A 26,861-nucleotide genomic window follows, 5' to 3' on the forward strand; every position below is an offset into this window, starting at 1 on the left:
GTGACTTGTCAGCAGTCACTGGATAACACTGCTCCCAATTCGGGAGAGACCTCGGGTGAGGTGGCTTTGTTGGGCTGAGTGCGATTCCCGAGGGACTTTACTGAGAGCAGGCAGCCAGGACACTTCCTGCTGTGGGAGGATCACTCTGAAGAGGGGTCCGGGAGCCCATGTCACCTCCATCCATAACAGTGCTGTTTCCAGCCCCGTGTCCCTGACTCCCAGGTTGTACTCCTTCCACTTTACAAGGTACCTTTTAGGCTGGGCAGGGCAGGGTTTACTGGGAAAAGGACAGATTGGGCTGGTGGTGGTGTGTGTGAAGGGGTTACTGGGGAAGGCGGCGGGTGTGCAAAAGCAGGGGGGCGAGAAAGATCCTGGAGCACTGGGGAGTGGTTGGAAATGGGGAGCGCAGGGAGGGTGGGGGTGAGGCTGGAGGGGCAGCTCTCAAGGGCCTTGAATGCTGGCGCTTCAGGCTTCCCCAGATAAAATTTGTCCCCCACCCAAGGCAACTCTGGTCCTTTTCCCCAAGGGTAACCACAGCTTAGAGTTTCTCGTGTAGCGCCATTAAAATGTATATGTATAATAAGGATGTATATATGTACATTGCTTAGTGTCATCCTATTTATAGACCATTCTGCACCTTCCTTTTTTCACCTAATACCTTGGCATCGCAGGATCTTGCCCCATCAGCACATATGAGCTATATTGTTTTTTTGAGCAGCTGCATTAATACCTGTCGATGGACATTCGAGTTATTTCTAGTTGTTAGCTATTACAAATAATGCTGCAGCGAGCATCCTTGTTCACGTATCTTAGAGTACTTCTGCCAGCGCAGCCATTGGATAAATTCCTAAGCAGAATTGCTGAGTCAAAGGGATTTTTTTAAAGAACACTCTGTGGGCGTGTGGAGGGCGAGTTGGCAGGGCGACTGTACCGAGTAGAGCTGGAGGCCACTGCGGTCATTCTCGGGTGAGTGGTGGTGGTGGCTTGAAGCCAGGCTGAGGGGGCGGAAGCCCCCTTGCTACTGGTGGGAGAATGGGGAGTGAGAGGGCGAAGCCAGCCTGGGTCTTGAGCGTGTGGGTCAGAGGCTGCAAGTAAGTGGGCCGTCAGCAGGTGACCTTGCAGCTTGAGAACTGCCCTGATAGGGTGCCAGTGTTACAGGGCAGGCCTGGGTGCTCATCCCAGCCCCTGGAGTGAGGACAGCCCTAGTGGTTGGCCTTCGTCTGTCCTCTTGGACCTTGCAGCTAAGCTGTGGAGCTTGGCACCCTCCGCTCTCTCCCTTCAAGCACCTTGCGGCTGGTCTGCAAAGTGAGGCAGGCAGGACTGGCGTTTCTATCCTCCCCATGCAGGTGAGGAGACTGCGGCTCAGACACCACGTGGTGTATTGTGAAGAACTGGGAAGTTCATATGTGATGACAGCTGCTTCCTCCATAGAGTTGTGCCTACCTCCCCAAATCCCAAACGCCCACCTACCTCATCCTCCCCACCCTCTTACCTTCCTCGTTAAACACAGGGAGGGAGGAAATACAGGATGATTTTCAGGCCCTATTTGGCCTTAGACTTGAGAACAGAGTACTCACCTAGTCAGAGCCAGTCTGGGAGAAGGAAGCAGGAGGACTGTGTGAGGAGGGTGGACGGGGATGTCCCACTATTAGTATAAAAGTCGCCCTATAGGGACTTGGACTTTTAAGCAACAGGCATTTGGAACCAAAATTTTGACACTGGCATTATGAGCACGTGTGAACGTGCTCTCATTTGGTCATGTATTTAAGTGTCATGTTGATCCATTAGAAAGCTCAATTCATTTCTGGCAGGCATCAGTGGACTGGGGAACGCCATTTCCAAGAGTCTCCTATATTCTACCTTCCACTCAGATCCTGAGTTTCCTCATCTGCAGAGTGGGAATAAAGCACCTCCCTTTCAGGTTTTCCCTACTTTGGGATTAACAGGCTGCATTTGACCAGGAGGTTTCAAGTAGATGGGTCTAGAGGTTTTCAGAAGCTCCGTGAAAAGGTGGGATTACTTCGGGGGGCCCTTTAGGCCGTCTCTGTCCTCTCCCAAGGCTGACTCAGGCTGGCTGTAGGGCAGGTGCTCGCCAGAGGCTCTGTGACTTGCTGGGCTCTGTCCTTCAGCAGCAGGCCTGAGACTGGCGTAGGAGCAGGCCAGGGTCACCTCAGGCTTTAGACAGCATCTCCCTGCTTCCTCTTTTGTGGCGGGACAAAGTCCCTTAAAGTGTGTATGTGACCTGGGTGTCTCATACCATCTTCCCTTTAACATGAATACACAAATCACTGTGACTTATGGGGCCTACCTGCTTGGCTGCTGGAAGACCACCCTGTTATAGGGACTCTCTCCCCAGAGATGTCTGGGAACCTGCAGAGAATCCCAGTGTCCACTCCTCAGCTCAGGATGATAAGCTCTCAGCCACTTGGTTCGTTCCACGGGTGTCTGTGAGCATCTAGTATGGGTTAGGCATGAGGCAAGGCCCCAGGTAGAGAGCATGGAGCAAAACAAGGTCCCTACTGTCATGGAGTTTACATTCCAACGTGGGGAGACGGTGCAGAAAGGAAGGTATGTCAGAGGATCCGAAGGCAAGACTCTGAGACGGAGAGTTGTGGCGGCAGGCTTACTGGGGCACACTCCCCAGAGACCCATGAGCAAGGGAGGAGGGCGTGACTGGGCAGGGGGAGCTGAGACCCCCGCGGGTCCTCTAGAGAGCTCAGTACCGGGTGGCCCTTCAGAGCCATCCCAAATCGAGGCCAAGTGGTCCCACGTCAGCCATTGGCCACTGGCCACCGCCTGGGAGGAGGTGAAACCTTGGGTGAGGCAGTCCCCTGGGGACCAGGGCAGCACCCAGGAAGGGACACCGAGCCACCAGCAGCTGGGGACGGGGTGTGTTGGCCCTTACCTCACAGGGTGAGGCCTCTGTGAGAAGGTAGTGTTTGAGTAGAGGCTGAACGAAGTGTGGGGCAGGCTGGGAAGGCGCTGGGGAAAACGCGACCGCTCTGAGATGGGCGTGCGGTTGGTGTGTTTGTGGAGTAGCGAGGAGGCAGGGAGGCCCTGCTGGAGCACTGGCTCTGCCACCAGAACCCCACCCCGAACCCAGCCTGCAACCGCCAGCCCGCCCTTCTCTGCAGAGCTCGCAGAACCGGGCCTGGGGTGGTCTTTGGCAGAAGGAATACGAGTCACATCAGCAGAGTCTATGGAGATCTCTCGTAGAGGTCATGGAACAGCTGAAAAGCTGGGAGGGACTTAGAAGTCAGAGTGAGCTGGTTCTGACCCCATTTCTGCTCCTGAGAAGGGGTTTGTTTATCTTTCCCTCTGCCCTCCACCTGAGAGCCCGGAAACCAACGCCCCCTTGCCCAACACAGGTAGCCCCCTCTTCTTCCCCTCCCCACTGGCTCGCACAGTTCCAGCGATGCGGAACTTATTACCTCTCGAAGCAGCCTCTCACTGGCTGCTAAGCATTCTCACACTCGGGAGGAATGTCCTCCTTTAGCTTCAGTTCCGGGGTCCCAGCTCTGACTGCTGGGGCCTCACACCCCATCTGCTTTCTGAGCCAGGGGAGATTTGAAGCTGGGAATAATAGGCCTCAAAGCCAAATAGCCCAGTGTCTACCTCCCACTGAGCCTCTAAGCCATTTCTCAATCCACAGCGTACCTCAGCCACCTGCTCCAGGCTGTTATCACAGAGCAGGGACCCAGTGCTTCAGCTGGGCTGAGGATGGCAGGGTGGAGTGAGGCCAGCCTCTCCCCTGTTCTGGACACTGCTTTGGCTGTTGCCACCTGAGATCCTCAGTCTATCCCATGCCAGATGACCTGGCCATGTCTCCTCAAACCCAAAGCCTGTATCCAGGGGGCGGGCTTGTTGCCCCGGGCAAGAGTCTAGCCTGTCAGGAGCAGCGTAGCCCCGCCCAGCTTTCTGTCACCCACCCCACAAAACACATCTGTCTCCTCATCCTCAGCTGGGCTGATGGAATCCAAGAATAGGCTAGAATTGGGGACTGAGCCCTGAGATTCCCCACTACAGACCTCTAGGGGATCCAGCAATTCAGCTCCTTTTATAAGTCCCTAGTGTGTGCCAGGCCTTGTGCTGGGAGCCAGAGATACAGAATGAGACATGGTCCTCCAGGAGTTCCCAGCTGGCGGGTGGGCAGTGACAGAGTAGTCAGTCTCCTTTGGATCTGCTGAAGCCATAAAGGCCACCTCTTTCCCCACACCTGAGTACCTCCCCACAGGTGACAGCATGCAGTGGGGAGGAGTGCAGAAGTGACTGTACTCAGCAGGCATCCACTCACTCTGTGAACACTCCCTGAACACCTACTGGGTGCCAGGCCTCGTGCTGGGTCACTCACTCTGGGGACAAACACTCAGGCATGGTCCCAGGCTTCGAGGAACTCCCAGTCTGATGGGGGAGGCAGACGTTGAACCATTACAGCATAGGGGTCGTGGGGGCTCAAAGAAAGCCTTCACCTCAGCCTACAAGGCTTCCAGAAAGGCGGCCCACGTAAGCTGGATTCTAAAGGGCAAGTAGGACAGGCGTGCCGAGAGGGAAGAGCAGGAACAAAGGCCCCAGTGGGCAGCGATCCCTAAGGAGTTCTGCATCACTGGAGCATGCAGTGCTGAGGGTTGAGAACGAGCAGGAGAGGCCCGCAGGGCCTGAATGAGGCGAGGAGCGCGCCCCGGATCCCAGGCCGTGTGCGGCACTCTCCTCTCTGCAGCTTTCTTCCCGTGGTATCCGGGCACCTCACTCTCCTCACTGCCTCCTTTGCTAGTTCTTCCTGTTTCCCAGGGCCCTGGGCCCTTCTCCGTTCACTCTGCAGATGAGCTCAGTCTCATGGCTTTCAAGAGCATCTGAAGGCCAACAACTCCCCATGTCTCTAGCCGGGACCTGCCTGCTTGACTTCTTTACCTGGATGTTGAACAAGTGTCACCTCAACCTGCTCTTCCCGCAGCCCCCCTCACCTCGGTGACGGGCATCGCCAGCCTCCCACAGCCGTTTCGTTCCCCGCTGTATCCCTAGTGTTAGGACAGTCCTGGCATGTAACAGGTGCCCCATAAATATGTGAAGGGATGGATGGAAGAGTTTAAGGATGCTCAGGAGTGAGTGAGTGAGTTAGATCTTTGTGGGATTGGAAGGGCTGAGATGGAGGCAGGAAACCAAGCTGGTAGCTGAATGTCCAGGTAACAGATGCCAAAGACTGGGGCTCCATAGACACCTGCGAATGGAGAGGAGAGTGCCAGCACAGGGCAGGATGGACCCTCTTTCAGCACCCCGTCGCTTGGTCTGGTCTTCTGTTTCCAGCGCTCCCGCCCAGTGAGCCCAGGGAAGCCCCAGCTCCACTCAGTTCAGGGCAGAGCCCTCACAGAAGCCTGGGATGTACTCTGGGCTCAGGCCCCTGGAGTCTGTGGAATCCTCAAGGGACAGCAGAGGCTGGGAGTCAGAGATTACCCAGGGTCACCCAGGGCATCAGGCTGAATGGCCCCAGCTGAGCCCAAACTGGAGTCCTGCTCTGGCTCTGTGCCTTGGTAGTTGCTGACCCACCCCTTCCAAGCCCCCTCCACACACACCTGTCCCCTGCCCCAGGCAGGCCCTGCCGGCATCAGCTAGTTTGCCTCAAGGCTCTCCTTTTCTGGATCCAGGGAGGGGTGCCCAGCCAGGAAGGACAGGGCCCTCACTTTGACCCCCAGGCTGGCTGGCCTCTAGAATTAGGCACTTGTGGGTAGTGATGAGTAGTAGGAAAGCAGCTGCTAAGCTGGGGCCTTTGGCCTGGCTTGTCCACTCCTGCCCAGGTTTCAGTGATGGGCTAAAGCCCTCCTCTGTGAAAGCATAGGAATGACACCCACCTTCTGCCTCTCACTCCAAGACCCTCATCCTGGCTGCAGAACCTGGATCTGGCCCGGCCCTGCTCTCAGTCAGGCCTGGACAGGGCAGGGTGGTGAAAACACTGGGGGGAACAGGAGCCTGTCCTCTCCTCAAAGACCTCTTGCTGAGAAGGCCAACCCCAAACCAGCCCTCATCAGGGCCATGAGTGTGGCAAAGGCAACTCTGGGGGTGCTGGGGGGAATCACAGGCTGAGGGGTGTGTTAGGGTGCCTGGTGTTCGAACCCCGCGCCCAGCAGAGGTGGGCAGTGAGGCACACAGCAGGCTCTCATTACAGGCTGGGGGCCCTTTCCTTCCTCTCTGCAGGGGCCCCTGTGACCTGGGCTCCCTTCTCCAGGCCACTGCTCCCACCTGCGCCTGAGGCCTGCTCTGGGGAGCACAAGGGCAGCGAGGGTATGGAGTGGGTGCTTGCCCGTCATCTCCACCTTCTTTGCTCAGCACTGGGGCTGGCACGTGGCAGATGCTCAGTGCTGGTGAAGAAACACCTCTTCAGGACTGTCAGTGCAGGTCAGTAACAGCTTGCGTCTCCTCATCTGTCCAACAGTGATGTTTTCCCAGTAGTTCAAAGACGTCTGTGCTGAGGAAGAGCCTAGGAAGCCTTATTCCCCGATGAGGACGGAAGGACAAATGGAATTTTCTAGGCCCTCCCAGCTACTCCTCATACCCATTTAGATGCTCTCCAAAAGAGCAGTACCACCAACAGCTAACACTGCTGCTCTTACTACTTAAAAGGCACTGTTCTAAACACTTTACAAATGTCAACTTATCCTCACAACCACCACATGATAGGTAAACCATTATCCCCATTTTATAGATGAGGAAACTGAGGACAGAGGTTATGAACTAACTAACTTGCTCAGGGCCACACAGATCCTGCAGGATCTGAAACTGGTCCCTTCAGACTTCGTAAAGGCGGGCTAAAGCCACACTTTGCTCAGACATCGTGTGTTTCCCTCCCCTCCTGCTGCGGGCCTGGCCCAAGAGCTCCAGGGAGGCAGAAAGTTCTACTTTCTAAATGTTGTTCAAATCAGCATCCACAGCTGCTGACTTGGTGGGCTTGCAGTAGTTCTTGCCTAGACAGCAGCTGGGACTGGGTCTCCCCAAATCTGTCCAGCCCCACTCAACCATCTTCCAGGATGTGGCCTGCACCGTTTTCAAACATTCAAGTCAAACTGTGCCACTCTCCAAATCTTTCAAGGGCTCCCTGTTGCCTTGGAGGTGAAAAAATAAAACTCAATGCCCCTGTGGCCCGGCACCCTAGGACCTGTGAAGCAAATTCCACCTGAAGGGAGAAAGCAGGGCATGGCTGCAGCCCATGGGGCCAGCCTAGCCGATGCTGACTCTCCACTGAAAACAGCACACCGGGAACCTTATCCAGAAAAATATACTCTGGCAAACCAGAATGCGTTTGTGAGATGAGAAACCGCACTGCCTTTTAGAATGTCCCCGAATATTTGAAGTGAGACAATGTCCTCCCAACCATCTTCCCCAACTCTCCACAGAAGATTACCATGCCCAGGAAAAGAAGGCCGACTCCTGAAACAGCACAAACCAAAATCTTGCCCTGCACCAGGAACAAAAATTCTGCCCAACCAGTTGCCTGGCATTTTGTAATCAGTATAATGAACTCCAACCCATGTTCCCCCCAAACATGTCAGGAAGGGCTGCGGAAAAAAGATGTCCCTTTAATAAAACGTTATCAACATATATCGTACACAAACTACAATGTATCATAATTACTTTTTTTTCCTCTCTTAATTCAGAACCAGACTACAAGGTAAGAAAAAACACAGAAACAGCTACAATGTTCCCAATAATCCGCACAAGGTCTTTTTTCAGGCAGATGATATCTCACATAATATGATATACATGGATCAGAAAGGGAGGGACGAAAACAAAGACCAGCTACAGGGGGGGAGGAGGAGGAGGAGGGGTGTAAATGTACAAAGAATTCTGGTGTCTTCAGGGCAAGACACAGAGGTTTCGATGGGGGGTGGTGAGGTGAGGGAGGCCACAAGTCACCCCTCCTGGGAGGGGACAGGCTCCACTGTTGCATTTGTTGGTTTTTGAAAATAAAAACAGGACCGGAAACAGCACATCTGTTTGGTTGCTGGCGTCCCCCCTGCCCCCCACAGCTATTCCAAAGTCTCTCTGTCCAGTTCCAAGCGCACACAGAGCAATTCTGGTCAATATCCCATTTTTGAAAAAGAAGAATCAAGAGGGGAAAAAAAAAGAAAACCCAAACTCCAGCCCTCCACTGCCCGCACACAGGAGGACGACGATTCGAGGAATGAGAACGCGGAGGTCACAGTTTCCATGTCCCAGGTCATAGCCATCCTGTCGGGGCGGCCTCCCCCACTCCGCTCCAGGCCACCACCCCGCTGGCAGGATTCTCACTGGGAAGACTGGGGTGGGGGCTGAGGAGGGGGCTGGAGGGCGGGATGCTGGGCGGGGAGAGGTCCAGAAGAGAGAGGAAGCAGTCCTGGGAACACAGTGCATGCCACTGGGTCGCAGCACAGCTCCGCTGGGGCGGGATCCTGAAAGCGGTCGGTGGTCTGGCCCCTCCGGCCACGTAACGGGGGAGGGGGTCTGGGGTCGAAGCTGTGCAGCTGCTGTCGCCACCTCGCCAGGAGACCAAGCAGAAACAAGACAGGTTCCTGCCCTTCCCTTGCCCGTCAGCACAAACCAAAAACCCCAAGTGGAAAAGGGTGACTCCTTTTTTCTTTCCCAAAAAGGCCGTTTGAAAGAAACCACCGATTGTAAACTGCCCAGTTTATTATAATTATTATTATTATTTTTAGATGGCTACAAAGACAGGTGAGATCTCACACCTAGACTAGCTTTCCTGGTGGAAGGGCTTGGGTACAGACAGACAACAGGGCTTGGGTTTTTGTTTTTTGTTTTTCATTTTTTGCTTTTTTTTGTCCTTTTTTTTTTTTTAAAGAAGAAAGCAAAGAGGTTGATTGGGGTGGGGGGGGGGCTTGCTAGAAGCTTCCATTTTTAAAAATTTTTCCCCCAAAAAACCCCCCTGAAAACAAATTAAAAAAATCCCAACAACGGTAAAACCCCCAACAAAAAACAACAAAAATGTGTCATGTACATAAAAGGTCCTTTTGGGAAAGGGCAAGGGGTGGGATTTTTCTGGTCATTGACTTGAAATGTATTTTTGAGTTTTGTCCTTCATGTTTTATGGAATAAAAAGTTCGGCCTTTTTATTGCATGAAACTAAAATTGAGAAAGGTTGGGGGAGGGGAGGGGGAGGGTTGAGGGGGAGCAGGAGATGCCCCTCCCCCAGCTCCTGGGTAATGACACCTCACTTCTTCTTGCATAATTTCTGGCACCTTCCCGCCTGCAATGCCGGCTCTCTCAGCGTCTCAGAGAAGAGGAGGGGGGATCACACACTCATCGTCATGCTTGGAGAATACTGGAAGGGGAGAAGCAGAGAAGGGGGGTCATGAGGGCCAGGGTGTGGGAGAGCCCTGTGGAGATCTGACTGCACAGAGCTGGACTGGGGGTGGCTGGGCTGAGACACCCATGGTGGCACTGGGTGGGCAGGGGGCCAGCAGGCGGGACTTAGGAGCCACCTCTTGGCACCAGCCTGTGTCCCTGACTCCTCTCCCCTGGCCCCTTTCCCTCTCCAAATCACCCCTTCTTTCCAAGCAAAGCAGCAGCGGCCCCTGCCGTCCCCTCATGGGGCCACAGACTGCAGAGAACCGGGGTCTGACGAGCCGGAGCACAGACAGGGTGCCCTGGGGTGGGAGCCGGCCTGGGGTTCTCAAAAGCTGCTTAACCATGACATCGTTTCTTCAGATGACACTGTAAATAGAGGCCCAATGTGAAAAAGGAGACGGCCAGCTCCTCTGCACCGAGACCCCCGGAAGTCACTGGTTGCGTGAAACTCCTTCCCCAGGACAGGAGGAAATAAGACTGGGACAGAGACCCAGTGGGCCAGAGCCCAGGGCTCGTCCAGCCACGTCAGCTTCTTCATTGCTGGAGGCGCTGCGCCTCCATGTGGATGCTTCGGGAAGGTCAGACTCAGGTAGCAGGGGTCAGCGCCAGGCAGTGGGGGAGGGGGGTGGGGGAGGTGAGGGCTCTGCACTTTGTGTGGAAAAATAACCGAGGTGAAAGGCCCACGACACAGCTGCCAGGACACTGGCCCAGCAGGCAGGTCTTGGTCAGGAGACTGAAACTTAAATCAACAGTCCCCAGGCCCCAGGGGATACGGTGAGGACCCAGGGGTGAAATGAGGGTGGTGGCAGGCACACTTACATTGTCGTTCTGGAAGGAGTGGAGGAAGTTCCCTCCTAGCTCACCGTCGTCTCGAGGGGTGCCTGGAGGATTGCTAATGCCACTTATGTTGTTAGGAGAATTCTGCAGAGAGAGCAGAGGAGGTAAGCCCCCGTGCCCCCAGCAACCTGCCCCCCAGATGCGGGAAAGGCTTTCTGGGTGGTGCTGTCAGGGAGGAGACATGGAATACACACTCACTTTTGGAAGTCCATCTATGTCACCTGACCCTGAAAGGAAAAATGAATCCAGTTCAGTTTCTTGCCCACCCTTCTGTGCAGGGGCCTCCAAACCCTTCCGCCCAAGCCCAAACATCTCTGCAAAGAGAATCTTCTACTTAGGCAACATCTTCCTCTTGGGATCTTCCTGTGGGGACCCGGCCTAGGGGAGCCAGGAGCCAAGGCAGAGAAGGCTTCCCGGGAGGGTCGGGCAGGGGGCAGCATGACGAGGTCAGGGCGCTGACTCACCTAACGAGCCGTTCATGTGGTGTGGCTCCATGCCACCCATGCCCCCCATCGGGCCGTCCGAGCCTGGACCCATCGGGAACTGTGGGAGAAGCACAGAGCGTGGCAGCTGAGCGGGCCCTCGGCTCGGCCGCAACCCTCGCAGGGCTCCCATGCCCAGCTGCATCCCCAGGGAGCTTCCATTCTGGCGGGGCCACTCTCACACACTCAGGCATTTAACACCAGGAGGCCGGAGCTGGTGCCTCCCCTCGGCCCTAGGAATTGTGCAAGGCAGAGGCGCTCACTCCTATGCACCACGGGAGGAAACCAACCCAGAGAGAGAGAGGGACTGGTCCAAGGCCACCCAGAGACAGCTCTCAAACCAGGCCTGCTGGATCCCATCCCGGGCTCTTTCCATCCCTCGGGCAGCGTGCGGGGCTCGCCAGTGAACCTCACCCAGACGGAGTGACCAACTGCCAGGCCAGGAAACAAAAACATTTGTGCTTTTCCTCCCCATTTTACAGATGAGGAGACTGAAGCACAGAGTGGACCATGCTTTGCCCACGATCTCCCAGGTAGGAGAGATGGAGAAGCTGCGGCTGGACCGTGGGCAGCCTGGCCCTGGAACCATCACACTAGCCTCCTCCAGGCTCTTCCTCAGAAATGTGTGGGGAGCTGGGGCGTGGGTGGCAGGACCTCTCTTGCTGGGACTGTGTGGGGGAGCTCACTAATGAGCAGAACTGACGGCGCAGACAGACCAGACACCAGACGTGTAATCTGCTCTACCCGCCTTCTCAAATCTGTCTGGAACTAACCCCCCGATCTCAGCAAAACAGCAACCAAAGGCCAGAGGTCACATCACATGGCCACCAAGGGATGGCTGAGCCCAGTCTGGAGAGCCAAGGCCCAGGGATACAGACTGGATGCCAGGGTGGACAGGGGATGAAGTGGCAGAATGGAGGCCTGTGCCAGGCACTAAGGACACAGAGCTGAGTCACACCTGGGCCTCAGTCTGAAGGAGGAGCACAGCCACGGACACCCAACTTCCCCACAGGATGCTGAGATCCAAAGAGAGCTGCAGACAAAGCACGGCTGCAACTTCAGAAAGAGGCACTGAGGAAAGGGCAGAGAAATCAGAACAGGCTGCATGGAGGAGGAGGCAGAGCGTCAAAATAATTGAGGGATAGAATCTGGGCAGGCAGAGATGGACCATGGCCTTGTTCTCAGCAGGGGTCCTGCCTGAGCACAAGTAAGAGGCCTCCTAGCAGGTGCCAGCACGGAGTGGCTGGAGCAGGAACTGATGTGACGAGACTGCAGGGGAGGGGCTGGGGCACCAGCCGCTTCCTCACTCCGCCTCCCACTCACACACCCCGTGGGTGCAGGATCCTTGCCTCCCCAGTGGCCTCCCAGGGCCACTCACAGGCTTTGGGGCACATTTTGCCATCTGGCAACCAATTTCATGCTTATGAACCCAAGTGATAGGAGGATGAGGGTGACCAACTTTTTAAGGAGTCAAACCCAGACACAGTCACACCAGAGCAAAAGAATCCCGAAATGTGACAATAAACAATTATGCACATGTGTCATTACTGTAACATACATATATTTAAAAACAGGCATCTCTTAAATAACATGTCAGGTGTATTTTTGTTGATCTTTTTAACAGCTTGAGATATAATTCACATACCATACAAGTGACCCATTTAACGTATGCAATTCAGTGGTTGTTAGTGTATTTATATACACTATATAAAATTGATGGTGCAACCACCACCACCATCAATTTTAGGACGTTTTCATGACCTGCATCCATTAGCAGTCACTCCCCACCCCGCCCCCCTTGAATCCCCAGGCCCGCTCAGCCATTAATTCATTCTGTCTCTACAGATTTAACTATTCTAGACACTTCATACAAACAGAATTATATGTGACCTTTGTGGCTGGCTTCTTTCACTTAGCAAAATGCCTTCAAGGTTCATCCATGTTGTTGCATGTATCACGTACTTCATTCCTTCTTACGGCCAGGTAACATTCCATTGTATGTATATACCACATTTAATTACCCATTCATCAGTCAATGGGCAGCTAGGTTGTTTCCACTTTTTGGCTATTATGACTAGTGTTCCTGTGAACATCTGTGTACGATTATTGTGTGGACATGCTTTCATTTCTCTGGGGTAGATACCTATGAGTGGAATTGCAGGGTCACAGGGTAACTGTTTAACCTTTCGAAGAACTGCCAGACTGTTTTCCACAGCATCTGCACCACTTCACGTTCCACGTTCCCTCCAGCTATGTGTGAGGGTTCCAATTTCTTCCCATCCTTGCCAACACCGCTCACTATGTCTTTCTGATTCTAGCCATCCAAGTGGGTGTGAAGTGATAGCTCACTGTAGTTTTCATTTGCTTTTCCCTAATAACTGACGCTGAGCATCTTTTCATGTGCTTATTGGCTATTTGTACATCTTTGGAGAAATGTCCATTCAGATCCTTGGCCCATTTGCTTTTAAGTTTATTTTTTGGCTGCGTCGGGTCTTAGTTCCGGCATGTGGATCTTCCGTCGTGGCGCGTGGGCTTCTCTCTCGTTGTGGTACGCAGGCTTTTCTCTAGTTGTGGCACGTGGGTTTCTCTCTAGTTGTGGGGCGCAGGGTCCAGAGTGCGTGGGCTCTGTAGTCGCGGCATGCGGGCTCTGTAGTTGTGGTGTGTGGGCTTAGTTGCCTCGTGGCATGTGGGACCTTAGTCCCTCAACCAGGGATCAAACTGGCATCCCCTGCATTGCAAGTTGGATTCTTAACCACTGGACCACCAGGGAAGTCCCCTTGGGCCATTTTTAAGTTGGTTTGTTTTTTTATTATTGAGTTTTAAGAGTTCTTTACATATCCTGGATTCAAGCCCCTTACCAGACATATGACTTGCAAATATTTTCTATGGGCTGTCTTTTTACCTTCTTGACAGTGTTCTTTGAAGCCCGAGTTTTAAATTTTTTTTTTTTTTTGCGGTACGCGGGCCTCTCACTGTTGTGGCCTCTCCCGTTGCGGAGCACAGGCTCCAGACGCGCAGGCTCAGCGGCCATGGCTCACGGGCCCAGCCGCTCCGCAGCATGTGGGATCTTCCCGGACCGGGGCATGAACCTGTGTCCCCTGCATCGGCAGGCGGACTCTCAACCACTGCGCCACCAGGGAAGCCCCTTGAGTTTTAAATTTTAATGAAGTCTAGTGCAGCTACTTTTTTTCTTTTGTCCCTTGTGTTTCTGGTGTTGTAGGTAAGAAGGCTTTGCTAACCCAGGTCACAAAGATTTACTCCTACATTTTCTTCTAAGTGTTTGATAGTTTTAACTCTGACATTTAGGCCTAGGGTCTACACTGAGTTAATTTTTGTGTATGTTGTAAGGATGCAGTCTAACTTCATTTGTCTGCACGTGGATATCCAGTTGTCCCAGCGCCACTTCTTTATTCTGTATTATTTACTTTTCTGTTACTTAAATGCTATTAATTAAAGAACAGCTGAACTAGTTAACAGGGGCAACAGTAGGACTAGTTAAACAAATGACGTGTGGAAAAAACACAACACTTTTATAATATTTCTGTGTTCTGACACAGCAAATTATTTTAACTCTTTACTGGATATTTAAATGTTGTAGGCTGTATTACTGTGTATTTATTGAACACACACGTTAAGAGTTTTTCAAAAGAGAACCTAAATACAATAGGACTGATTAAACAGATACTACCTATATTTAGTTTCTAAAAACTGACACTTTTTTCTGTCCTGTATCACAATAGGATATTTTTGCTCTGCTTTTTTTAAAGATTTAAAAAAAAGTTTTACGTACAAAAAGCTAGCATTGTTTCTTTCATTGGGTAGATGTCTTGGATAATCCATTCAAGGAAGTTCATTCAGTCCTATATCCTCTGTGTACTGATGGGAACACTCGTGGCACCTCCTGAGGCCACGCTTCAGGACCAGACCATGCCAGTGTGAGAAGACATGGCCAAAGCAAGAGCCTGGCCGTTTTTTTTTTTGTGGCGGGGGTGGTGTCCATTAGAGCTGCTGGGGACCCGTCTTGCTTTCAGGGGTCCAACAGGGCAAATGGTGCTTGCTTTTCTACTAATACTTCCCTGAATTGCCTGCAGGTTCTTGGGCATCCTTCTTTCCTTTCGTGTAGTGGCAAAACTGAATACAGAGTCAAATGGAAAATGTACCGACGTGCCGCTCTGCTCTTATCAAGCCCTGGTGTCAGTCCAACGTGGTAACACCAGACTATCCTCTCCACAAACACGTCTGCACGGACTTCCCTGGTGGCACAGTGGTTACGAATCCGCCTGCCAGTGCAGGGGACACAGGTTCAATCCCTCGCCCGGGAAGATCCCACATGCCGCGGAGCAACTAAGCCCGTGCGCCACAACTACCAAGCCTGCGCTCTAGAGCCCGCGAGCCACAACTACTGAAGCCCGTGCGCCTAGAGCCCATGCTGCGCAACAAGAGGAGCCACCGCAAGGAGAAGCCCGCGCACCACAACGAAGAGTAGCCCCCGCTTGCTCCAACTAGAGAAAGCCCGCGCGCAGCAGCAAAGACCCAAAGCAGCCAAAAAAACAAAACAAAAAAACCACGTCTGCACATGGAGTGCTTAGGATTTTGCTTACGTGCTCAGGTTTTTGGATCTGTAGGAATCGCTTCCAGCTCTCCAAAGATGTCCAACCACTTAGTATCTACAAGCGGGTTTTGGAAGATCAGCTGCTTGTCAGTCAGGCCCTTTTCATCTAGGAGCTCATCAGATGGGCTATGCCTGCCTACGATGGCCATCATTTCTAAACATTCTGAGCACACTGGATATCATTATCGATTAAACCTCTCTTAGGGAAACTGGTTTTAAAGCACAAAGGTAATCTGAACTTGTTGAGATCTAAGTTGGATTCTAAATAAGTTACAGTTTTAATAAAGAAACTGGGAAAGTTCTAACTTGGCTGCCCTTACCGGTGACACTCTGAGTCCTCAAGCAGCCTCACTGCCAAAGGTAAGCCATTACTTTGGCTCTACGAGGCTCTATCACAACCCCCTACGAATCTGAACAGCTCAAGTGCCGGCCACTCAGCCTCATCTAGGTTCCTCATGGCCTCTTTAAAGATCATCAAACGGTTCTGGAGAAGCAGCAACTACATTTCTATTTTCCTGTCATTCCTTTCTGCATTCTCATCTCATCGTATTTCCAAATCAGAGAAGAGCATCACAGCAAGCTGACATTTTAACATCTTCTCTGTGGCCAGCAACAGCCATCTGTGGGCGTGTGTCCAAGGCTCTCTCCATTTCTATAAACTCAAAAACCTCACTGAGTGCTTCTGCACGTTTTGAGCAAATTGACAATTAAACGTTTCATTATGAAAGCTGGATTATCAAAGGTAAGCAAATCTCCCCCCTTGACAGCAGTGTCGGGGACCAGGTGTGTGGGGCATTTAGCAGGTAAGAAGTTTATAGACTAAATGAAACTTGCCAAATTAACTGCACTGTCTGCCAAATATGCAGATAAACGAGCGAAGTCTGGTTTGCATTTGGACAAGGAGAATAACAATCTTTTATTTGTTTTCTGCAGTTTCATTAACATCTTCTTTGTAGAAATCAAGATTATGATTTGAAGCTCCAGTTTTCAAGTCAAAGTACCTAAAAGCTGGGGAGACTTCTGTTGCCACGGTGTGATGAACCATGTGATATGATGAAGGAAGCTCCCTGACTTTCTCGAAGATGCAATAGAATCAGCTGCACACTGTAAAGGACCAACACACTTGTCATCAAAATTCCCCCTTCTGTTCACCCACAGGACTTAGTTGCAGCCTCTGAGTCAGGAAATGTAACCTTCTCTGTTCGTGGAGCCATCTCAGTTCATGGACCAACATGGCGACGGTGTTCATTCAAGGGCCAACGGTGTTCATGCCCCGGCCAACGTGGCAGCCGCTGTTTTGCACTGAGCACTGGTCTCTTTGGAGGATGCACAAAACTTTTGATTGATTTAAAAGGATGTGCCTATCTCGTCCTAGACTGTGCAGTTCTGTCTACAATGCGCTCTCCCGCCCTTTTTCCACCCACATCCCTTCTCATCTTTTCAGCACACTTGCCGGTATGTTCTGGTTTGGTTATTTGCCTCCCTGACCCCGTTGTATGTGTCCTCACACCTGTCATTAAAATTCATTCAGTCCCCCCTTTTTTTTTGGAGGTGTCGGGGTCACGCTGGTGCTGGTGGTCTCATCGTTCTCATTTTCATTATCTGAGCTCTTAGAAAACATGATCGTGATACTCACAATGTGAAAAATGAAAACTGCACTATCTTGACACAAACAGTTAAGCCGCAAGCAGAGTCAAAGGTGGACTCCGCCAGGGCCCGGATGCAGCGCGCTCGAGTCGTACCCCTCGGAATGATGCAACACGGATGGTCCATCATTGAGAGCCACAGACCACGACTGCTGGCATCCGTGCTCAGGAAGATATGGTGACGGCAACCATGGGAAGTGGGGAGTCTATGCCACTTTCATGTGCTCAGTCCTGTCTTTGGGACCACTATATGGGTCTTACACTTTTCTGCCCAACCTGCATCCATTACCAAAACCCAGCATTTTTGTGTCCTGGGAAGTCATCTCCCAAGACACAGGGCTTTCCGTGCTAAAATCCAAATGGCTGGCCACCCTAGGGAGAGGCAGGGGCTATGGGAGATGCTGGCTGCCCAGGAGAGGGGGAGAGATGGTGGTGGAGCAGCAGTTGAGGAGCGAGGTTCCCACACTTCTCGGTCCCAGGACCCCGGGTAAGGTCCCTCTCGGCACCCCCAGGAGGCAGGGCAATGACCCTCACCCAGAGGCTGCTGGAGGATGAAACACGCGCAGCAGCCAGCACAGGGCAGCCCATAATCAGGATTTAACACATGGGGTGATTCAGGAGGCACATCAGGAACCGAACTGGCAAAACCAAACTGTGCATCCCTAAGGGCCCGAGCCAACCCTGGGGCCACAAGCCCACCCTCTGGCTCTGCAGCCCACAAACTACTGATGTGGTCACATGACAGCCTCCTTTCCAGACCCTGAGCTCCCGGAGGGCAAGGCCAGTGGGACTCGCCTCCCCCACCTGGCAAGGAAGGGTTGTCTGTGGGTCAGACCAGCCCTGTCCTTAGGGAGCTCCCAGCCGGGAGAGGGAGACAGGCCGCCACTGCACAGTCCAGTCCTGACATGGGCGCGGGAACACGAGAGGGAGTAGGTGAGCAGGAATCAGAACAAGTGGAATTTGAGCGACAACATCATTACAGGTTGGGACTTCCGAGAGGCCAAGAAGGGAGCAAGTGGCTTCTAGATGAGGGAAGGGCCCGAGCAGAGGCAGAGAGGTTACAAGATGGGGGGTCTGAGGGCTCCCAGAGGCACACAGCAGGCAGGCCCCCGGGGGCCTCCCCGCAAAGCTCCACGGCCAAGGATACGGACCTGAGACATCGCCCAGGTGCACAGACAGTCGGCCGAGCAGGGGCCGGCCCAGGCCCACCTGCAGCCTGCTGCTCTTCCCCGTCCACAGCCGGCTCGGGCCAGCAGGGGGCCCCACCGTGAGGCTGGGTGCCCCGCTCTGACCAGAGGTGTGCGCATCAGCCCACCCGCTTCTCTCCCACCCGCTGCCAGCTATGAAATGGGAACCAAGCTGCCCAAGAGTCAATCACTTTTCTGATGGTTTATTTTATCCATCTTTGGTAACAAATGGCTGCCATCAGCTAAGCCTGTTTCCGCTCAGCCGACGAGGTCAGTCGGATCTGTCGCAGTACCTGATGTGTAAATTATTAGAAGCTGACTTACGTTGGACCGGCTGCCTCCAGGCGGCACCGGGTTAATCATTGTGTAGATGTTGTCACTGGAATTTGTTGAATCTGTAGAACAGTGGAAACCCGCAAGTCGGGGTGATTAATTCACTTCTTAATTAAAACAAACTCATGGCACTTGAACTCATTCTTTTGTATTTTATCACCTAAAATTTCCTCTAAGTACCACCATTTTCTGGCTAATTTGTATTTAATGAAGATTCACAAAGTTTTTAATCGCAGAAAATTCAACTGTGAAAACCACTCGACCCTGAAAGGAAGGATTTCAGGGTGCCTGGATAGCAACGTGGACGTGGCAAAGCCGTCTCCCCCATCTCAAACCAAATCTGGTCCCCAGACACTGCCTGGCAATGCAGGGGCGGCCAGACCACCACCTGTGCTCTCCCCCCAACCCCGCCCGGCAGTGTTAGTCAAACGGGGAAAGAGAAACACCACAAGCTGATGGGGCCGCCCTGCCAAGCTGATGGGGCAGGAGAGAGAGGCAGGGATGGTGCTGGCGACGCAGTAACATATGGAGTGGTTTAATGTGACCCAGTCTGAATGTAGGTCATGCAGCTCATAAAAATGCAGCAGCAGAAAGAGGGAACAGGAGCGGGAATATCACGGTCGCCGCCAGAGCCACCCCTGCCACTGAGCAGCTGCCCTGCTACAGGGAGCTGAGGGGATGGGAGAGAGGGACTCCTCCGTGTCCCCAATTAGCCAGCAAAGTCTCCTTAGGAAATCAGCTAACATGTTTATATCAGGAGCAGGCACCAGTATTTCTCGGGCAGAGATCCAACTACCTCTCACTTTTTATTTTGGGGGTGGGTAAAGATAGTATGTTGAATTCCTTCTAGTTGACGGTACGCTACTCTTAGCTGGGAAAAAACACAGTTGTGATGCTGTGTGTGTGTGTGTGTGTGTGTGGTGTGGGTGTGCGCACATGCCCTCTTCTGATTAAAGAAAAGGGAAAAGGGATCTTTGATACAGAGGACCAGAAGCCAATAGCTCTAGACACTCAAGAGGCATCATGCTGTAGAGTCCTGGTCCCAGGATGCCAGAACCCAAAAGCCCCTTCTCAGTCATCTAGAGAAATGACAACCAGGACAGGATTCTCTCTGGCCAGCGGGAGCCGAAAGCAGTGAGACCCCTTGTTTCCGGATCTCCTTGCTCTGCCCTGTCCTTTCACTGGAGATGAGGAGTGACCCGGCTGAGGCCACATGGCAGGTTGGTGGCACCGGGGCCTCCTGCCCACTAAATCCCTGGTGCCAAGATGCCGGGTGGGGGGCGCACTGCTCAGGAAGAGCAGCTTGCAAGCCCTGGCTCTGCACCCAGGCCCCTCCAGGACTCCCTACTCCCTCAGCGGCACCCCTCCCCCAGCCTTCTTACCTGCAGGACTAGGCATGATGGGTGTTCCTGGGGGGCCGCCACCACCAGGGGGTCCCTGGAGATGAGATAAAAACTGACATCAGAAACCCACGGTAAAAAGCCCATGGTGATGACACACGTGGGGAGAGGCCACTGAGCTCCAGCCAAGTCAGCAGCCAGCGCTCACCCGGGGCCCGGGTGTTTAAGGCTTGGGGCAACTGGGTTCCCCCTTTCCTTTCTTTAAACCAAGAGGCAGCTGTGGGCGTGCGTGTGTGCTCATACACATGGGGACCGGTGAAACCAGAGGCCTGTAGTGGAAGCTGACTGGCCTACTGGTCAGTCCCCCGAATGGGGGTCCCAACTCTGGGTCTTGTTTGGGGACTTCTGGGCCACCAGAAAGTACAGATACCTGTATATTGACAGCAAGTACTAGCACAGTTTGGAACCTGTGCTCAGAATATATTGTGAGAGGAAAGAGACAGGGCCCCCCCACCCCACGTACTCTTGTACATACAGTCACGAGGTTAGACACGCAATGCCCCAAACCTGCACACACTTACCACGTAGGTGCCGGGTGATGAGGAGGAATATGGAATCTAGAAACAAGAGGGGGATGACACCTCAGACACCTCCTCTGACAGGCAATGAGTGCTCTACCTTCCAAATCCTTTGGGGGACACAACCCCACTCCTGATGGGAAACACACTGAGCCACCTGGTTAGTGTCTCTAGGGGGCCAGGGATGTGAGCCAAGTCCAGTCCCTATGCTGAACCGATCCTGAGAGCCTTGGCAGGGAGCCTTGGGGGGCCATAGGCGCGGGAGACCCTCCAGTTCTAGGTCAGCAAAGTGAGCGCTTCCCCCACCCGCGGCCTCCTGCCCGGCACTGTCTGTGCTAAGCCCCTTCCCAGCTCCTTCCTCTGAGCACTGGAAGCCAGCCCTGCCAAGGAAGAGGAGGTTGGCAGGACAGGGCTCTGAGCCCGGCTCGCAGCTCACACCTCAGCTTCTGCAGAGCAGCGGGGAGAGCCCCTGAGGGCCCCAGCATGATACTCCCACGCTTCACCTTACAGGTGGGCTTCTCCTTGAAGGCATCAGGTGGAATCCTGCTGCATCCCACTCCCCATGACACCTCCAACCTGGGACAGGAACCACCCTGCTCCCTAGAACGCAGTCCCTAGCAGACAGCGCCTCCCCCCGCCAACCTGGGTACTCACTGAGTTAGCACTGTTAGGATTGGGCCAGGGTCTGCCAGCTCCCGGGCCCCTGAGAGAGAGACAGAGAGATGGAGACAATGAAAAATGATGCTATAAGCAACCAAGGGGGTAGTGCCAGCAGGCTCAGAACAAGAGGGCTGAAATCACTAACAGGAAGCCTTCATACACTCCTAGAGCTGTTCTGGGGTAATAATGTGTAGTTCCGTGGGCAGAAATCTATAGATTCCTATAAATTATGTGCAAAATTTGTGAAAATAATATTTCCTCTGCACATGCATTTTCCTAGAAAGGGAATACAGAGATTCTCATAGGGATCAACTACCACAAAGGGGCTACACCACTGAAGTCCCTGAAAGAGTGATCAACCGTACAGGGCTTCAAATCTTGACCCTGCCACTTAGAGCTGTGTGAGCCTGGGCAAGTTACTTCACCCCTCTGTGCCCCCAGTTACCCCACCTCTCTGTGCCCTCAGTTACCCCATCTGTCAACAGGGGATAATAGTAAGCACCTCATAGGGTTATCATGAAGATTAGGTGAACTGATCCATGTAGCAAGCTTGGAAGACTGCCTGGCACAGACAAGCACTATAGGGGGGTGTATGAGGTCTCATCACCGGTATGCTCAACATCCTCACTTTACTGATGAGAGACTGAGGTCCAGAGAGGTGCCAGTAATTACTCCCATCACAAGTCTCTCAGGGGGAGCAAAGGGCGGGGAAAGCCATGGGCTCTGAGCCGCCAGCAGGGTGGTTGGCCTTACATGTTAATCCCGGGCATGGCGGGGCCAAGGGAGTTGGGTGGTGGTCTCATGCCGCTGCCGTAATTCTGCAACGATAACCAAGCGTCAGTCTATGAGAAGGAGAAGGGGAACCGGAGAGGGAAGGAGGGGGAAAAACAAACAGAACATAAGCGAGAGAGTTAGTCTGTGAAAAGGATCTGATGAGAAAGTAATACATTCATTAAAAAAATGCTGGGTGGGGGCTTCCTGGAGGCGCAGTGGTTGAGAGTCTGCGGCTGCAGGGGACACGGGTTCGTGCCCCGGTCCAGGAGGATCCCACATGCCGTGGAGCGGCTGGGCCTGTGAGGCATGGCCGCTGAGCCTGCGCGTCCGGAACCTGTGCTCCGTAACGGGAGAGGCCACAGTAGTGAGAGGCCCGCGTACCGCAAAAAAAAAAAAAAAAAAAATGCTGGGTGGGAACCAACTGAGGGAACCACAATGACAAGCCAGCACAAAGGAACAGTCCCAGCTTTAGATGCAACTTCAAGGGCTTCAGGATGGGTCTCCCGAAAGCACACAGGCATCCAGGAAGCAGCTCATGATGCTGGTTGGCACCTGCCCTCAGGATTCAGGCAGGAAAGGGGAAGAGACTCAGTAATAGGACCAGCTGGTGACCACCACCCACCTTAGAAATCTAGGGAGAAGAAACAGCCAGCAGGCTGGGGGCAGGGCTGAGTCTGCACGTGGGAGGGGAGGCACACTCCCAAAAGGCCTGTCCCGCGGCCGGGCATCTGCAGACCCCACCCCGCCCCGGGTCTGGGCTGTCCCTCCATATCGTCACCCGATGCAGGTGTCAGCACGTGCGGCCCTCAACAGGCACAGTACTGGAGGAGCAGGAGGGAAAACTCTGTCTCCCTGCTCAAGGGAATCACTGTTCCATTTAAGAGAAGAGTCTACACAAAACTTGGAAACTTGCAGGAGTCCCAACTCAGCTCGGCACAACCCCCCACGGCAGTGGGATGGGTCAGAGCCACTGAACCAGGCACCCAGGCCTTTCACCTGGCTCATCTCCTTCACCACTGCTCCCCGACTCGCCTCTTCCAGAGCTATTTTCTTCACAGGAATAAATATCTTGCCTCCCTTCTCCACTTGGCAGGCTCCTACACATCCTCCAATACCCAGCTCAAACAGCACCTCCTCTGTGAGGCCTTCCCTGCTCCATCCCATGGGGTTAACTGCTCCATCCTAGTCACTCCCAGAGTGCCTTGTAATGTCCTCCCCCAATGGCCTGCAGCACTCTGGCTTATGATCGTGGCCACATGTCCATCTCTCCCACTGGACTCTGAACCCCTTTGGAAGGCGGGAACTCTATCCTACTGATCTTCATATCCCCCGTCACTGCACACATCAGCTGGCACAGACTGGGCGCTGAATCATCAACGGAGTGAAGAAGTGAATGAATGGAAAGTAACATGAGGCTGGTTGTAGCTTGAGCTCTGCCTTTGTAGGAGAAAGTAGCAGGCTGGTGGAATTTTGATGGCAAAGGGACAGCCAGCATTGGCCATTTTTTACTGAGCACATAACACATACAGTCTCTGGTTTGGACCTTGTAACAATGCCATGAAGCTGGTATTATTCTCATTTTATAAAAGAGGAGACTGAGGGTCTGCGGGGAGAAAGATGTGCCCAAGTTCACAGTCAGCTAATGTCTCTGCTGGGGTTTAATCCTGGATCTGCGAGCCTCAGGGTCTGCTCTCTACACCACACATCTGGGAGGTGGGGAGGAGGGTGGGAGTGGGGACACAACAGGAGGCTCAAGGGCCAGAGCTGACAAACAGAGCCGCCATCAGGCTGGTGGCAGGTTCTCCAGCCGGGGACCATCTCAGGACCACCTCCTTGGCATGGTCACCCAGAGAGGGGTTTGGAGTGAGAGTGTCCAGACAGGGTGTGCACAATGACTGCAGCAGCGCCAGGCTGGCTGGCAGACAGCAAGGCCTGCAGTAGGGGGAGGGAGGGGAGGGTGGCCGCGGAGGGCTCCTCTGGCCGCCAGCATCCCCCGTGCCTGCTCAGGGCTGAGTCCCTGGGCCGGAAGACACTCACCTGCCCTGGAGCAAATATGCCGCAAGATCAGTGAACAAAGGGGCCAGTCCCTCCCTACGGACAATGCCACGCGTGGTGAGCAGAGCCACCGATTTGAGGTCAGAACGCGGAGAGCCTGCCCCAGCACAACCTGACTCTGGGCAAACCACAAAAATAACAATGCTTCCTCCGTGCCAGGCTGTGCTACGGGCTTAGCATCACCTACATTTAACCACCACCACCTCACTACTATCCCCACTTTAAAGATTAAGACACTGAGGCGCAGAAGCAGAGTGATGGCCCCTCGTGCAGCTATGATCATGGCTTCAGAGCTGCAACCCCTCCACTGTGCTGCCTTGTCCATAAGATGGGGACAAAGAGCCCCCACCCTTACAGGGCCGTGTGAGGATCAAATGAAATGATGGCTCTGAAGTGCTCCCTCTGCCCTCAGAGGTGTATACTGATTTGGGATGTTAGCAGAGCAAACGCCAAAGCCTTTAATGTTGCCTTAAGCATGAGGTCTTAAAGGGCCCTTTCTAAGCCCACGTGCAGTTACTAAATCCCCTGTACAAATCTCAGCCTCGCTTCCGCTGCTCCAGAACAGGAAGCTCACCACCTCCCCAGGCAGCCCACTCTTCCACTGCGTGCAGCCTGGCCAATCAGAAAGAACTTCCAGAGAGAGAGTGAGATCTCCTCCAGGGGCTGCAGCTGCTTCCTGCTCTCTCTCACACCCAGGAGAGCAGCCGGCACTGTGGGGATGGAGTGGAAGGCTGGCCTGGGGGCCGGCGGGAGCCCAGGACGTGGCAGCAGAGTGTGGTGAGGAGGAGATGAAGCAGGGTGCTCACTCCTGAAAGACATCTGGACATGCAGCCCCTCAGGGGAGGCTCCGGGGGCACCACCTGCTGCCCTAACCTGACCCCCTCAGGAGCCTCCTGAAAGCCAGCACGGCCGCTGCCCAGGAGGGAGCAGGCCTGCCAGGTCCTCCCTCTTGCAGAGGCCCAGACCCCGATGGCCACTTACACGCCCCCACTTCACAGATGACAAGCTGGAGGCCCAGAGAAGCCCAAGACTCACCCAAGGCCACACAGTAACTCAGGGGGAAAGTAAGGCTGAACGTCAGGTTCTGGAGGCAAGTTTTCAAATCAGAGACCCTGGCCTTTCCACAGAGGATGGGAGGGCTTAGAAGCACAGCCTCACGGACTCAGTAGAAACGGTTCTCTCTTCTCCCAGTGCCCACCTGCCCGCAGCACTGGGTTCTGAGGTGTGGCCGTAGCCAGACACCCTCTTCCTGTCCTCAGCACTACTCTGCAGGGACGGGGCAGCTGGAGACCCGGGAGGAGTCCCTGGTGCAGCCAAGGAGCCGGCCACGTCCACAGGGGTGTGTGCGTGAGTGTGTCTGTCTACCTCCCCACACCCACACCTTGTCCCGACGAGGGCGCCCCAGACCCTGGGCAGGGGGGCTGATCCATGGTCAGGAACTATAAAGGGTCAGGCCCCACCCTCTTGGTCTCAGTTCTGCGCTCTTGGGCAAGGTCCACGGTGATGCAGAAAGGCACCCTGCAGCTGGCAGGGGCTGGGGCCTGCTTCTGCTTCCTGCAACTCCTCGGCACAGGGGCTCTTTTTTGATGTTGCCTGGGGCCCCAAAGAATAGACTTTAGGACAGACCTGTCAAAGGGGTCTCCAGGTTGCTGGGCAGTTTCCTGGGCTTTGGGCCGGCCCTCCACCACCTCTAATCATGTAGCAGCCTAGCCAGCCCCACTGGGAGGTCTCCGAGGAGCCACCGGGGAAGTGCCTTGAGTGGCTCCACTCTCTCCTCCCCAGCCCAGGGTGCCCTGGCCTGGCTTACGATCCTTCCGTCTCCTTCCGGGGTCTCTGCTCAGAGGCACTGAGCTTGGACTGTCCTGGCTCAGGGGGGAGATGCAGCTTCTCCTGGTGGCACAGGCCTGTCTCTAGGGATGGTGGATTATCCTTCGCCCGAACGTTCTCAAACGCAGACAAGCCAGGCTGGCGATCTGATTCTAGGCTGTGCTGACCCCACCCCAACCGGAATCCCAGACGTGCTGCAAGTGGCATCCGCGGGAGCCCTCAGAGCCCTGCCGGCTTCAGCCTCACACCAACAGGATTCACTTTTGAAACACTGAGCCAGAAGTTCCCGCCTGACACAGGCACAGGCATAATTCGTTAAAGGAAGAATACAATTAAGTGGAAATACTACCTCCTTTTCGCCACTGGCTGCTTCACAAAACCAGAATAAAATCTGCCTGAGGAACTGAAGGCAAAGGGCAGGGTGATGCCTAGTTTGCTGGTTCCTTTGTGACATTTAGGCCAAAATGATACACAACCTCAGAAAGTATGATGTTACTCCATTCGGTTTTGAAACCTATAAAGTAACCCCAAGACCACACTGTACCTATTCTTTGTTCAGAAAGTTCTAGAGTGGTCCCACTATTAGCAATGTTATTCTCCACTTGGAATAACAGGCTGAAAGTTTCCCACCTCTGTGTCCAGTCTCAGCACGGCCCCGTGCATGCAGTGGTGCTTACTAAAGACTGCCTGAAGGGGCTTGGTCACCTTTCTTAATAGTCCAGGCATGGCAGAGACAGGGCTCCCTCCCTGGGCCCAGGTTCTAAGGAGGGAATGGGATCCGTGCAATGCTTTGCGGAGCCTTGTGCTGCGGTCTGTCTCACAGCTGCTGTTTCACACAGCCCCACGGTGAGCCCTGTGAGGTCATCACCCGGACACCCATTTTGCAGATGAGGGACTGGAGGCCCAAACAGGCTGAGCTGAGGCCAGGACGGTGCTCCTAGCACTAAGCTCGTCCCTCTCCTGTCCACTCTGAGTGATCAGGGCAGCACCCTCAGGGGACAGAGAGAAAGGGCTTGGGGGGTAGGTCCTGTCCTCTCCCTACCCTCAGCTTGGGGGTCTAAAACTTCCAGGCTCTATGATGCCCACTCCTTGGCTGACCCCAGAACCTGCAATCCATCTCATACCCCAATCTTGCCCAGGCCCAGGCTCACTCAAGGCCAGGTCTTTCTGCCCCCAGTGAGGGGCTGGTGAGGACGTCCA

General features: G+C 53.8%; 1 protein-coding gene across 4 annotated transcripts in view; it reads right to left on the reverse strand.

The window, feature by feature from the left end:
- Positions 1–7,545: 7,545 nt before the first annotated feature.
- SSBP3 (single stranded DNA binding protein 3) overlaps positions 7,546–26,861 on the reverse strand; it is a 164,526-nt gene continuing 145,210 nt past the window's right edge. For all 4 annotated transcript variants that reach the window (XM_060022512.1, XM_060022517.1, XM_060022527.1 and 1 more), the window contains 9 exons: positions 21,759–21,823; positions 21,000–21,048; positions 20,349–20,384; positions 19,810–19,864; positions 18,419–18,489; positions 10,632–10,710; positions 10,366–10,394; positions 10,150–10,251; positions 7,546–9,304 (listed from right to left, as the gene is read on the reverse strand). In XM_060022512.1, the coding sequence (XP_059878495.1) occupies positions 9,275–9,304; positions 10,150–10,251; positions 10,366–10,394; positions 10,632–10,710; positions 18,419–18,489; positions 19,810–19,864; positions 20,349–20,384; positions 21,000–21,048; positions 21,759–21,823 (516 nt within the window). In that variant the 3' untranslated portion in view covers positions 7,546–9,274. The remainder of the gene's footprint in view (positions 9,305–10,149; positions 10,252–10,365; positions 10,395–10,631; positions 10,711–18,418; positions 18,490–19,809; positions 19,865–20,348; positions 20,385–20,999; positions 21,049–21,758; positions 21,824–26,861) is intronic.

Source organism: Delphinus delphis, chromosome 1 (genome assembly GCF_949987515.2).
Source record: "Delphinus delphis chromosome 1, mDelDel1.2, whole genome shotgun sequence".
Taxonomy (NCBI): Eukaryota; Metazoa; Chordata; class Mammalia; order Artiodactyla; family Delphinidae; genus Delphinus; species Delphinus delphis.